This window comes from Schistocerca piceifrons, chromosome 2, assembly GCF_021461385.2.
Source record: "Schistocerca piceifrons isolate TAMUIC-IGC-003096 chromosome 2, iqSchPice1.1, whole genome shotgun sequence".
In the NCBI taxonomy this organism is placed as follows: domain Eukaryota; kingdom Metazoa; phylum Arthropoda; class Insecta; order Orthoptera; family Acrididae; genus Schistocerca; species Schistocerca piceifrons.
Genome location: NC_060139.1, coordinates 732,617,666 through 732,633,064, shown reverse-complemented (window position 1 = coordinate 732,633,064; position 15,399 = coordinate 732,617,666). Strand labels below are relative to the sequence as shown.

At 37.3% G+C, this 15,399-nt stretch overlaps 1 protein-coding gene across 2 annotated transcripts in view; it reads left to right on the top strand.

Annotated features, from left to right (window-relative positions):
* LOC124777387 (pseudouridine-5'-phosphate glycosidase-like) overlaps positions 1-15,399 on the top strand; it is a 143,611-nt gene that overhangs the window by 85,314 nt on the left and 42,898 nt on the right. For both annotated transcript variants that reach the window (XM_047252778.1, XM_047252779.1), the window contains exons 6-8: positions 1,002-1,203; positions 7,413-7,544; positions 9,879-9,960. In XM_047252778.1, coding sequence (XP_047108734.1) covers positions 1,002-1,203; positions 7,413-7,544; positions 9,879-9,960 — 416 coding nt within the window. The remainder of the gene's footprint in view (positions 1-1,001; positions 1,204-7,412; positions 7,545-9,878; positions 9,961-15,399) is intronic.

Below are 15,399 nucleotides of genomic sequence, written 5' to 3'. Positions count from 1 at the left end.
ACCAGTGCAACAATTTCAAAGGGGGGAAAAGTGTTGTGACTCGCCGATCACTCAAAGCGCCGCCGCGCAATTACGCGCGTCCTCTACGTGCGGCGCTGTCTGCCAGTCATGCAGCAGCTGCGCCACCTAAGCAGCCAACCGAGCAGCGGCCGCTAGATTGGGACTCAGTGCTCATTCGAATGCTAACATATACACATGTCTTGCTTGTCAACTTACTCTGTGACTTATATGTGTTGTGTCATTCTGAAATATATGTGTTAAACTTGATATTATAACATTAACCTTTCCTACAACTGATCTATGAGAGTGAGCATTCTCTGAGAATGCTGTGGCCAATGTAACCTTCAATTTGGCATTCAGTTTGTCTCTGATATCAAGGGGTGGGGGTAACTAACATAAAAACCACATGTTGTACTGCCCTATTAGCAGCTTCCTGCATGTAGAGCCTGATTGACATACTAAGGGGAAGCATACAGCTCTGCACCCAATAGTGGAGGTCAAGAAATTTTCATTTGGTAGCATCACAGAGTTATTGGACTTTCCACTCTGCTCCAAACCAGAGGACCTTGATCAGTCCTGAACATGATGCTACAGGAAGTGAGTATACAAACTTCAGTGCACTGATCTAAACTATACACTGTGTACTAACAAGGGGTTTATACACAGTGATGTGAAATAGCACTTATGGCAGTGGAAAATTACACGGGGTAGCTGCCTCACACAAGGATATGCACTAAGATTTATGAAAAAACAAAAATTTACAATAATTTTCTAAACCCTAATCTGCATTGTAAAAGACACAGGTACAGATCACTTCATCACAGACATATGTAAAAAACACAAACTAAACCAAAGTTCTATGTATCAGATAAGTACTGCTGCTGCTGCTACCTCTACCGTAACAGGCACATCCCCTTGCCTTGTTGTCTGCCACTCGACTGAGTTTTATAGGGCATATATTATTACATTGCAGCAACTTTTGTCTTACCTTTCCTTTTTAGGAAACACAAGGAGTAAATGTTGTTACTTACGGCAAGAATAAGGATTTTCCAGCATTTTACTCAGCCAGCAGTGGGTTTTCTTCACCATATAATGTTGAAACAACAGAAGAAGCTGCCCGTATGCTTCATAGTCTATTGCGGGCACAACTCAATTCAGGAATGTTACTTGCTGTTCCTGTACCAGAAGAATTTGCACTTTCTGGTAAGTTTTGTTCATTTTCTATTGTTAATTCAGTAATTTTTAAAAGTCTTTTGTGATGTCTGAAGCTTATTGTTTGTTGTTAAATCATTTTTCACCTTCTGTGCATAATACCGAAGTTTACTCATTTTTGAGATTAGTTTACTATAATCTAGACTGCAAAAGACAAGATTAGATTAATTACAGCATGTACAGAGTCCTTTAACTAATCATGAAGAATGGAATGGCAAGAACCCCTAATAATTAGCATAATGCCACGCACTTGACAATGGTTGAGAAAGTATAGAATTGGTAGCAGATACATGTTTTGACTCTTTAACGATTTATTAGTTTTCTCAACACCATAAATTTGAATTGAGATAAAAATTGTAAATTATTCAGCTTGCCAACACAGGTGATGTAAAAGAAAAACAAAAGGATCAATTTTAGAATGAAATATCACTTTGTAGTGGAGTGTGCACTGAGTTGATATTCCATGGCAGATTAAAGTTGTGTGCAAGGTCAGCAGTCAGACCTAGGACCTTTGCCTTTTACAGACCAGCTCTACCAGCTGAATTATCCATGCATGACTCGCAACCCACCCTCTCAGCCTTAATTCTGTCCGTACCACATCTCCTACCTTCCCTACTTCCCAGAAGTTCTCTTGCATTCCTCATAGGATTAGCACACCTGGAAGAAATGAAATTACAGAGACAGTGCTTAGTGACAGCCTAAGGAATTGTTTCCAGAATAAATTCAACTCTGCACTGGAGTGATTTCAAACTCCCTGGCAAATTAAAACTGTGTGTCAGACAGGGACTTGAACCTGGGATCTTTACCTTTTGTGGACAAATGCTCTGCTGATTTAGCTATCCAAACATAACTTATGACCTGACCTCATGTCCTTGGACTTCCATCAATACATCATAATATCCTAGCTTCCGAACTTCACAAATTACCCTTTGGCATTAGCATTCCTAAAGGAAAGACTATTGCAGAGACACGGCTTATCCAAAGCCTAAGAGATTGTTTCCAGCATGAATTTTCACTCTGCAGCAGACAGTATGCTGATTTGAAATTTTGTGACAGATTAAATCTATGTGCTAGACTGAGATTTTCACACCCTTACATCTGGCAGTACCTAATCTTCAACCTTTCAAACATAACAGAAGTTCTTCTGCATATCCTGTGGGACTAGTACTCCTGGAGGAAAGGATATTATACCAATTCTGAAATACAGAAAGGATCCAGTATCTGCTGACTATTACAGACCCGATGCATTGTGAAAAATTTGGAACAAATACAGTAATTAAAAATTGTCTTGAATGATGTCTAGAAACTAATAATATACTGCTAGTCTATCAAAACAGTTTTTGAATACATCACTTTACTTTAGTTAGTTTGACATAACTCACTTTGGACATACAAAGAGCATTTAAGAAAAAGACATTGTGTTATGTCCATGTTCATGAATATTGAAGGGACGTGTGATGCAGTTGTCATTCCCTTATCATGGCAAAGAATGATAGAGACTGGAGTGCCCTACAGTTTTGTTTATGGTAGAAGCAAATTTTTCTTTAGAAGGACTGTCCTCTTATGCCTAAAAAATAAAACTGTATGCCAAATATGCCACTGTTGACATTCCACAGGGATCATTATTGAGGCCAGTTCTGTTTAATATTTATGCAGTGGAAATGTGAACCAAGCTTCCAAGAGCTGTTCAAGTACTTCAATATGCTTATGATACTTGTATGTATATTTCTGGTAGCTGACTTGAAGAAACGAAGAGAGAAAATTGGTTGGTCTCTAAAGGCTTGCTGTTGTCAACTTTTGCAGATGAAGGATTCCACTGGGACTAACATGCATGAGATTAAATTACCAAATGTGCCCAGTGAAGAGTCAAACTAAATTTATAGGAACAATAATGGACTCACACATATAATGTGTGGGGTAGATTGCCTATCTCTTAGTCAAGATCCAGCCTTATTTCAGCACATCATGCTCAGTTACAACAGTATCGTAGGGGAGCAGATCATAATATTCTACTGCTAAAATACAGGGATCTAATAAGATCTAAAATTGACATTGGAAGCACATTGTTTTGCAGAGGCAACAGGAAATCAGTTTTGAAAGTAGGAAAATTACAGTTAAATGTGTTAGGACTTGCTGATGAGCTAGGAGTTCATTAAAAAAAAAGACATTTTTGGTGGAAGCTGCAGAAATGCTTAATGCCTCAAAGCAAAAATTAATTACGGATATACCGATATTCCTCCTAAACAGACATTCTTCAATTGACCATGCTGTGCTACAGAATCTTGACTGATTGTTTCAAGAAAAATGAATAGATAGAGACTAAACACTTCCCTAAAATCAAAATCGTGTATAAGCTTCATAGATTTGAAGGACATTTTACCTAATCTCTGAAGAATGCCAACATATCCTAATTGAGATTATCAGTATAATGAAATAAGTTCAGTAGTAGATGTTTTCTACTTATCAACCAAAACAAATAGGTGTACTGTTGCAGCTGCATGGCTGATAATTTCCCAAAATATGTCGAGATTTATACTAATGGCTCCAAAAGCCCAGATAATTGAACAGTGGGTTGCCTATTCCTATGGCCAAGCACAGGCTACAAGGAACTTTTTGTAAACTCTCTTCTCCAGTTTCGTAAAGGCCTCATTGCTTCTGTTGTGGGGGCCAAGTTTGTGAGTTCATGAAATGGCTTCTGGTGCAGTGCACCACTAAAACAATTTCTCCCTGCCACTGTTATGCAGCAATGCCATCAGGTCAGATAACAGGATAAGAGAACTAAAGTCCTACAACACTCCAACAAATTAGTAACAAAGTCACATAAATTAGTTAAAAGGTTTACTTATCTTTGTGACTAGTTGAAATGTGAAGTCTGTAACACTGCTTGTAATATAACACAAAAAAGGCCCATCAATGGCTAAGTGCAAATAATCATAGGTAAACATCACAGTACATAGCAATTGCAATTTACAACAACTGTCTGTTCACTTCTAAGAGTTCACTAAGCGATGTTCCCTGACTAAGTCAGCCCTGGATGATAATCTATTACCAAATGGGTGGGACCTGCTCTTCTGTCATCCAAGTAGGCTTCTGTCTGTTGTTGTTCTGTCATTGGCAGATTGTACTCAGCTGGCAATTGGCCAAGGCGAAGTCGATATCTCCACCCTCAGTGCCGCTGATGGAACTTGCGCAAGTGGTGAGTCTTTATGGGACTGGCACTACCTCGAATCTTTGTGCCTGTGGTGATCTTGCCCTGGCTGTGTCTTGTTCTGATGACACAGCAGAACTGCTTTTGCTTTCCAGTTATACTTGCAGCTTTAAATTAATTGCAGAACCTCCCAGTGAGAAACATTTTGTTTTGATAGATTGTAGAAACATATTCCAAGATACACAGATGACTGCTGTTCTCAAGAAAAGTAGTGGACTTCATAATAGGTTCTGAAGGCAACAAAAATTTCAGGAAGAGGAAGAAATGTATGAGAATCAAAGGATACACTAACATTAAATATAATGAATTGGTCAATGACTTAATCAAAAACTGCTGTTCAAAACAGTATTTTTAAAAACATCTTATTACCACCATCAGATATGATACCTACACTATATAGAAGAGCAAGGCACTAATTTTAAGATGAATATCAATCATCTGTATGCATTAAGGGAAACGTTTTGGACAAATACAATGAAACATTTCCTCAAAGCCCTGGTTTCACACAATTAAAGAAAATGGAAAAGGTATAAGTTCTAATTTGCATGTGATGTAATTGTGGATCATTCCCTAGTCATCTTCAATGAATCCACGTTCAAAATAATCCTTACTTCTCACGTGATGAAATAACAGTAGGGGATATCAATCACATTTTTTTTCAAATGTAAATGATATGAAAACCAGCAAATCAATTTTATATAAAAGTTAATCACATCTCATCAGTCATTACCAACTACTGCAGTAACTCTTCTTTGTGGAATATATATATCTATATTTTATGAAGAAGAGTTACTTTAGTAGTTGGTAATGGTTGATGATAGACTGTACATATAAAAATTTAAAACTGATTATGAAACTTTTAGATAAGTGTAACCATACTTTGTAAAATTCCAAAACACTTAGAGTTTGGTGTATGGCCTTCAGGCACAATTAATAATAATAATAATAATAATAATAATAATAATAATAATAATAATCTTTGGATGTTCAGACATTTTTGTATTTTAGATGTAACAAAAATGAACAGGTAATGAAACGTCACTGAATAGTTTTTCTAATACTTGGATTCTGTGTTGCCAGGATAAAACCAAAGTTTGTTGAAATCCAGCTGCTTTACAGTGTGAGTCCAACAACATACTAAATAAGTTGTCATAAACATACAAGTACAAAGTGTCCCAACCACTTTGAAACAGATCTGTCAGTTGCTACTATTATGACGTGCAATTAGTGTTGCTACCAGTGTCTTTCATTTTGAGACTCTATTGCAACATTTGCATTTGTGTAACCCATTCTACGAGGGCCGTTCAGAAAGTAACCTCCGGTTGATTTAAAAAAATACACCAAGTTAAATAAAAATATTTTAATATATATATCTTACAACTACATCTTTGCACTGTTTTCCTACATAGTCTCCATAGCGATTGAGGCACTTATCGTATCTCTTCACAAGCTTTGAAATTCCTTCTGCATAAAAATCACCCGCTTGTGCCTGGAGCCAACCTGTGACCGCATCTTTGAGCTCTTCGTCGTCATCAAACCGCTGTGACCTGAGCCATTTCTTCAAATGCATGAAGAGGTGATAATCACTTGGCGCCAGGTCTGGGCTGTAAGGTGGATGGTTGATAACGTCCCACTTGAAGGACTCAAGAAGGGCCATTGTTCTGCGAGCAGAGTGAGGACGGGCGTTATCGTGCAAAAAAACGATACCGGAAGTCAGCATACCACGGCGTTTGTTCTGTATAGCCCGTCGTAACTTTTTTATTGTTTCACAGTACACGTATTTATTAATGGTCGTACCACGTTCCATGAATTCAACCAACAACACCCCTTTGGCATCCCAAAACACCGTTGCCATCAGTTTTCTGGCAGAAAAATCTTGCGAGGCTTTTCTTGGTTTGGTAGGCGAATTTGAATGTGCCCACATCTTTGATTGTTCTTTTGTCTCAGGGTTCATGTACTTAATCCAGGTTTCGTCACCGGTCACGATTCTGTTTAACAATGGTTCTCCTTCGTCCTCATAACGTGACAGAAAGTCTAATGCAGAGGCCATTCTTTGAGTTTTGTGGTGGTCGGTAAGAATTTTGGGCACCCATCGTGCACAGAACTTACGGTAACCCAATCTTGCTGTCACTATCTCGTACAAGAGAGTCTTAGAAATCTGTGGAAAACCAGTAGACAACTCCGACATTGAGAAACATCGATTTTCACGAACTTTTGCATCAACTGTCTGAACGAGTTCGTCAGTCACCAATGATGGTCTACCACTCCTCTCTTCATCATGAACGTTTTCTCGTCCACTTTTAAATAAACGTACCCATTCACGGACAACTCCTACACTCATAACTCTTGGTCCGTACACGGCACAAAGCTCACAATGAATAGCTGCTGCAGAATATCCTTTGGCTGTAAAAAACCTTATGACAGCATGCACTTCACATTTGGCGGGGTTTTCTATTGCAGCACACATTTCAAACTGCCACAAAAACTAAACTAGCGCAGGTACGACGTTCACTCGACCACGGCTTGATGCCGACTGACCTGTTGAGTGCGTGAATGCACAGATGGCGTCGCTACTCCCCCCACAACCCACACTGTGACCAATCAGAGGTTACTTTCTGAACCGCCCTCGTATATTGGAGATTCAGAAAATGTATTTTTTTCTTTGCTGTGTGTCCAAATATCTGATATGTGGTCAGAGAGAATTTTTGTTAAAATATACTTTGTTAATGCTAAGTCGACTTCATCTGAATGCATCAGAAAATATAAATTACTAATTGTTTGATACAAGTTCACATTTAATTTAAATATTTGGCATATATTTAATTTTCCTGCTTTTATTGGAAATTGTATTAGGTAAGACTACCAAATTTTTAAATTTTTGATGGAACATTTTCTCTTGTTACATATTTCTCTCATATTCTGTGGTTTTTATTTTTCTTCTTTTTTTCTTTCTTTTTACATGAATATTTGGTAATCTGTTGGTTACTTACAGGTGATCATATAGAAAAAGCTATACAACAATCACTACAAGAAGCAGAAAAGAATGGTATCAAAGGAAAAGATGTCACACCATATGTGCTGGAACAAGTACGCATTCTGACATCAGGGAAATCTCTTGACACAAGTATCCTTTCTTTTTTAGTGAGGGGTTGGGGTGTGATAGTTTAGATGTATATAGACTGCTGCAAAAAATATTAGTGCATCCTTTTAGAGGTTTCCAAATCATACAAGATTTATTGCTGCAACAGTATATATGGAGTTCAACATACAATTACATCTACAGATCAACAGGACAAGCAGTTGTGAGGTATCCACCCACCTGAAACACCCATACTAGTATACAGTGTAGCCTTCAGAGGCAGCCATGTAGGTGCTGACTCTGGCATCCAGTTGATGATGAATTCTGTCCTGGGATATGTTATCCCATGCCTGCTCAACCAGTTCATGTGGTTCTGTAAGAGTTGTTGGTTGATGAGTTGCATGAGTCACTTTTTGTCCCATAATATTCCATATGTGCTCAATTGGAGACAAGTCCTGAGATCATGCTGGGCACAGAAGTTGCTGCATGTCTGCCAGAGCTTGTTACCTTTCACAGGCAGTATGTGGGTGAGCCTTATCCTGTTGGAACAACCATTGCCTTCCTGTTGCAAGAACAGCAAAAGAATGGATCTAAAAATGTTCTGCATGTACCAAATGGTGGTTAGTGTCCCCTTCAGAAACACCAAATGTGAACAAGAGCTGTAGCTTACTGCATCCCAAACCATAAGGCCTGGGGTGGGAGCCATGTGTCTTGGATAAATGCACTGTATGAGACAGCACTACTAGATCTACGCCATACTTGCAAATGACCATCACTTGCATCAGGCAGAACCTGCTTTCATTGCTGAAGATCACAGTGCACCACTTCATTTTCCAAGTAAAAGTAATCCTCTGATGGCATCAATCAAGTGTTCATGTCAATGCTGTGGCTAGAGGTGTGCATGCCCATAATCCTACTGCTAATAACTGGTTTGCAACAGTTCATGCTGACATGTCTGGGCTCCCAAGCCCTCTTATCTGTCCTCTGTAGCTGTATGATATACCACTGCTGTCCTTACAATACGGTGATCCTGGTAGGCATCTGTGCCATATGGACATCCAGAACTTCATCTAATGATGTGAGGATGTTCACATGACTACTGATATCAGCACTGTGGCACAACTGATGCAGCATGCCTAACTTGTGTGACAATTCTCCAAAAGGACCATCCTGCCACTCAGGATGCCACAATTTGACCCCTTTCAAAGTTTCTCCATTGGCTGTAGGAAACACATGTACATATCTATGGCAGTGTTGCCTGCTTGCTTCACACGTATGTCCCTCACTGAGATTTATGTCTGTGAGCATTCCCTATTAAAGGGTAGACACAGATGGCGCTCTGGTAGCTACACCACTACAGTGTCTGTTGGCAGAAATTTTGAAACCATTATCAGTACGTCTACTATTCCCCAAGTGACATATGCCATGATCAGATCAAAAACGTATCATCATCTTTCCAAGTGCTCTAATTCACTTTTCCAGTAGTGTATGGTTTTTAAAATTGTTATTGCCTTAATTTGTACTCCTGTGGCTTCATTGGTGTAGCTCCATGTTGTTAAGCACTGTCTTTTGTTAATTTTTGGCACATAGATTACAAAAAGAATTTTAGAAATAGTATTGCACTTTTTAAGTAAAGAACGCATTTGCAGTATGAAATTGTTGCATGTTAGCAGGTAATAAGATCTTGAACAATTTTTATCTAGTTTTCTCAGTTACTCTTTTGTTTTGAAATGAATTTTAAATTGGAAAAATTTGTCTATTCTTGGATTCTGCTTGACTGTGTAAGTTTATGATGAGATGGCATATATTTTTCCCTCACATTTACTATGGTAAAGTCAATTGATTGTGATATTTGGAAACAATTAGGACTAAGGTAAAAAAAACATAAAGTTAAAAAAGAATTCAACAATGTAGGTTTAAGAAAATTTTCACAATGTAGCCAAATAGTCATCTAAGCTAACAGGCTATTTGGACATCCATGAAATGAACAAACAATATAACCACATAATAGTTGTTCAGGAAAATCTATCAGCCGATATCACCCTAAAAAGAAGGCATACTTACATGCATTAATAAGCATTAGATGCTACAAAGAGGAATTTTAGTGGAAGCAGAACTTCAGCAAGAACCTAAATGAACAATATTTTTTTCCCATATCTTAGAAGAAATTGAAAAAAATCTAAAAATTGGATAAATGAGTTTCCCATAAATTATTATGAATGACATACAGAGTTTAAGCAGGTTTTAATTTTTTCTCTCAAAGAAGATAAGTATTTCATTGTTACTCTAAATAGTGACATGTAATTGAAACTTATTGTCATAACTTATGTAAAATGCTGAAAAATTCAGTTGAGAGTAGCTTGCTTAATGTAACTTCAGATATTGCTCTTGTGAGAAATAATGCAAAAGTTGCTGCACAGTTGGCAATTAACTTGAAGAAACTTTCAAGGACAAAATGCAGGTAAGTAAATGTGTGTTTGTATGTAGGTTATGTAACTTGTATTCTCTTGCTGTAGTATTTACTGTTAAAAAGGAACATAAAAGGATGGGACATGGAATCTGTATCAGTTGGGTTTTGATGAGGATCAAATTATCTGTTCGTTATGTTCATGGATTGCTGTGCATATTTAATGTTTTGCAAATTTGTGAGGTAATTGTGAGGACAATTTGAAAAGCTGCCAGCTAAACATGGAATGGGGAAGACAGAGCAATCAAATTTTTTCTGTTTATTCTTCTGGAAAAACAATAAGCTTCTCACAATAGCACTGTAATGACTTTATTTTAGTGTCAAAATTATTTGTTTTTCCCATAAAATTGTGGATTCAAAAGAGCACTCACTACACCAGTGTTTGTAAAATTTTCCCTTTCGGTAGACTAACAAACCCAGAGACTAAGGTGGAAGATTGAGTACTTCATTATTTTGATGGTTCATTTTCATGGTGTTTGTCACATGATACTGGAGTGTCATCCTCAAGAAATGTGATGAGTTCTAGCATCTCAAATGTTTCTGTTATGCATTCTTGATGGCTGTGTGACGGCTCTCCAGAACATTATAGTGTCAGTAACTGTGGACCCACACTGGATAAAACTAATGTTAAATACTTTGCTATCCTCAAAATGTTATCACTTTGCTGTTGGTGGTAGATTCCTACCACTGAAATTCTGTGCACATTGGTAACCACATGTCACATCATAGAATTGACTGTCATTTGCTTTGAATGATATTGATGGGGTGTGAAAGCACACAAGGGGAGGGGGATGGGTATGGGATTGTCATCCCCTGGCAGACATACACTAATTCCACATAACACCAGCTTTGGCCTTTATAATAACCATAATTTAGTGAGGAAGAGTATCCACAGGTTTCTTCAGGGATGCCACATACAGCTGAAGCCATTTGCTGATGATTAGATAAATGCCTTATGTATTTATTGACAGGCTGAAGTATGCTATAGTCAGACACCTTTACAGGAAGATAGTAACATGGATATTAATAAGTGCTGACAAGTCTCATTACTATCTCCTTGTTGAAGGTAAAAAAAAGTGCACAAGAGCAATAACACATATCCCAAAACAAGATACTTAAGTTAGCCCTGTTTGGATTATGAAAGGGTCTCATCATAAAACACACTATTTTTCAGTTCACGAATCAAATTGTACAAAATTTAAATCAGTGAATGCTACTTATTGCATAAAGTGTGTAAATGCTGTGCAATTGTGTATCAGGAAACTGTATTATTTCACTTTGCTGATGTTGCAATTATCATTATCAAGCCTAATAGAGAAACTTTAACACTTGAAAATGTAAATAATATTTTCCTGAAAATTAATTACTGTTTTTTTTCCCAAATGGGCTATCTGTGAACTTAGGTAAAACACAATACATGCAATTCTGTACTGTGAAAGGCTTGACCACATTGCTTGAAATAATACAGGAGGGAAAAGTAATCAGTGAAACAGAATATTCTAATTTCTTGGATGATTATGTTAATAAGAACATGTACTTGATGTCACATATCCTAAATCTTCTTAAGTGTGTTTGGTATGCAGCATTTACGTTATGCAAATAGTAAACTATGGAGATGAAACTGTCAAAAGTTGAGATACATTCCCTATTTCATTCAGTAATGTCTTGTGTCATCTTATTCTATGACAGCTGTTCATTGTGGAATAAAATCTTCATTCTTAGAAATGTGTAATGGGGATAATATGCGGCACCAACTCATAGGACCTATTGTAGGTGACTCTTTAAATATTTGAGTGTAGTGACAAGAGTCTCATAGTGTATTTGCTCCCTTGTAAAGTTTATTGTCAACTATCAATCACAGATCAAAAATAACGTTCATAAATATAATACTAGAAGGAGAAATGACACTCTACCCATCATTCATCATTGCTGTAGCACAGAAGAGAGTGAGGCATTCAGACACAAACATCTTTGACCACCTACCAAGTGATCTGAAGAATTTAATAGAGAGAGAGAGAGAGAGATCAACTTTCAAGAAAATTTTATCTGTTTTTTTCAAATGTGAAGTATATTCTTTAGGCTTGGTTATGATACATACATCATCAGCAACGAGAACTATTATGCCCCATGGATGTATCATGACCAGTCATATGCATAGGATGATTCAAAAGTTTGCAAACAAATTGAAGAAGTTGATAGAGGAGTTGAAATACAACTATTATAGAATAGGAACGTATGGTCTTGGAAGTAATGCTGAGCATCTGCAGACTTTTGTATGCCAGGAATGGCGAAATCAACTAGGTATTCATCAAAAAATTCTTTCAGAATTGTTAGAGGCTGTACCACACAACATACATCGTCAGATGTGGATGCGACTACAAGGAGCACCTTGCTCAGATGCCCCCTGAATTTTTTTTAGGGATGGGGGTGGGAGTGGGGTTGAGGACTGAGGATGAGGATGAGGATGGGGGTGGGGTTGGGGTGGGGGGCATAGCAAGAGTCCCTTGTATTTGACAACTGTTCCTGATGAAGAAACACTTCTCGCCAGGATATTTGCAGCATCGGATGAGGTTTGCATGGTACCTAGTGTATTGGATAGAGCACTCCAGTATTTTCTGTGTATATGTTATGCCTGTATTGAATGTGATTGTCATGATTTTAAACACTGTAATGTGCTGCGTTGTTGAGTAAACAGTACATTATCAATGGTGAACTTAAGACACATGTGTGCTGGTTGTCCATGTTGCTCCTGACATTCCAAAGCTTTTACTGCCTTATGATTACTTCCAGAGCTATAAGTATCCTGAGTGTTCTATTATAAATTCTTAATCAACTCCATCAATCTGTATGCAACTTTGTGAATTGCCCTCTGTATAACAGAAACAAAAGCAGACCAAATACCAAGCCTGTGGTGATTATTCCGTGGTCTGAAGATTATGTACTATGTATAAACTCTTGCGGAGGCTGTTACTGCAGGTATTTGCATCCTTTTAGTTAGGTAGGACAAAACCCAGTTACCAATAAGATGTCTGATACCATAAAATTTGAGCTCCACTAGGAGAATACTATGAACTGCACAGTCAAATGTATTTGATAAGTGACAGAAAATACCAGTTGGCTGTTTCTTCTCATCTAAACTTTATGTAATCTAATTTGTGAATTGAAAAATCACATGTTCTGTGGAGAGACAGTTTTGAAATCCAAATTGATACTGGCTAAGTATTTCATTTTTAGAGAGGTGTGTTGTGGTTCATACAGACATCATCTTTTCCAGTACCTTGAAGACAGAGATAAGCTGTGAGAGTAGTCAGCAATTATTAATGTGAAAGGGGTCTGATAAGTCTGTCTGAAAATATTCCTTCTAATAATGATGTACTGAATATGTGACAGAATCTACTGCATTTATGTGGAGAACAGAATTTAAGTAATTTACTTGAGATACCATCAACTCCATGAAAGTTTTGGCTGTTGAGGGAATTAATTACATTCTTAATGTCCTCAGCAGACCCTCAACTAATGTTAATATGCCTCTGTGTTTGTGGCATTGGCATTGCTTCTTGCATGTATTCTACTGATTTATCCCTTGAAATGTCTTTGTCAATCTTCTGCTGCTTCCAGAAAGTGATTATTAAATACATTGCCTATCTTACTGCTGTAATTTATTTAATAACGAAAGCCTCACATTCCTTAACTGAATTCCCAGTTTCTCTTTTAACTTTTGCCCTTATAGATTTAATTGTGTTATCTGAGTTATTTATTTTAGTCATTATGAAGAGGCAATTCCATTTTCTATCCTAGCTGTTATATAATCACAGTCATTTGTACTGTGATTACTGATTCCAACTGTTAACCATTTCCAAGTGCATACTGCTATATTCATAATTTTGCAGAGACACCCTTGGTGGGTGTATACAAATGTTCATCTGTCACTTTACTACTTAACCATAGTCATCGTAAACATGAGTGAGAACAACTTTTCATATTTGTCAACATTTCAGATAGGGAATGTCTTTCTTACTCATGTTTACTATGACAGTGGTTACATATCAAAATGACAGATGTATGTTTGTATGCATCCACAAAGGGTGAAAGTGTTAATTTACAAATACAGGAGAGTGGATTTAAAAATACCAAACAGCCGAAATCAGAAAATTATGGTATAAATGACAGTGACTGTATAACAACGAGTATGGAAAATGCAATTGTTTACAATAATTTTGAAGCTGTTGTACATAAAATGAAAAAAGTATTATTCTTAGGTTTTTATTTTTTCAGTTACTTTCCTTATGACAACAATGTATGCTATGTAATATAATATGAAATCAGCTCTACTTCTATGTTTGTCCTAACTGTTTCATAGAATTTCATTCTCCCTGCAGTTTTTAAAGATTACTAGAAACCCATCTACAAATACATTAAATTTGAAACCGAAATCAGTAACAGCATACACATCCCTTCAGTCATCTTCTGTAAGGCAGTTTGTTAATTACTCTAATTGTTTTGGATCCATTTCCTTGTAATTAAGTAAGTTACATAGTGTGGCTAGTTGTGAATCATAGTCAGGGAGGCCACTCCCAACTGGGTAGACATGGATTGAAAAAGTGGCCAAGAGAGAGAGAGAGAGAGAGAGAGAGAGAGAGAGAGAGAGAGAGAGAGAGAGAGGGAGAGAGAGGAGAGCAGCAGTGGGAAAGGTCAAAATCACCCCATCATACTTCTTAGTGCCATATCCAGTTTTCTTACCGTGTTCATGAAATCATATGAATTTCCTAATTTTTTCTATTCTTCATGGTGATGTATAAGGATTTACAACATATTTACAATGCCTTGTGCATTTCATTCGACATACATAGAATGTCAAGAAGAGTCACTTTGACACTGCTGTAATTTCTCTTCTGAACATATGTAAATAATCCCACAATGCAGTGCCACCTATCAGCAATAATGCAGAATTGTTGATGCTCATTGTTACATTTCAACACATGTACATTCCAGTCTTCCACAATCAATGCCCTGTAACATTCTTTGTACGTGAGAAATTTTTCTAACATGTCTGGTCAACATGGATGTTCTGATGAAGTAGTCTTTCATTTCTTAGAGAATTTCAATGTTGAATTAGAAATTGACTTCACTGATGAAGATGAGGACTTTGTACCAAAAGCAAGTGAAGATTAGGACAATGTAAATGAGAAGGGATTAGTAGAGGAGGATTAAAATGCTGATCTAAGTCAATCCTCACCTCATTCACCACTGCATGCCCAGCCGAATGTCTCTACAAAGATGGTCACTAGGGATAGTATAGAATGGGAGACTGCTAATTTTTTACCTTCTGTGATAAGGTCAGCTGTGAGCATTCTAAAGGAAGAAGGTCCCACTATTTACGCTAGCCATCATATGTGCTTAGGGGGTCATTTGTACAAAAAGCATGTCCCCAGA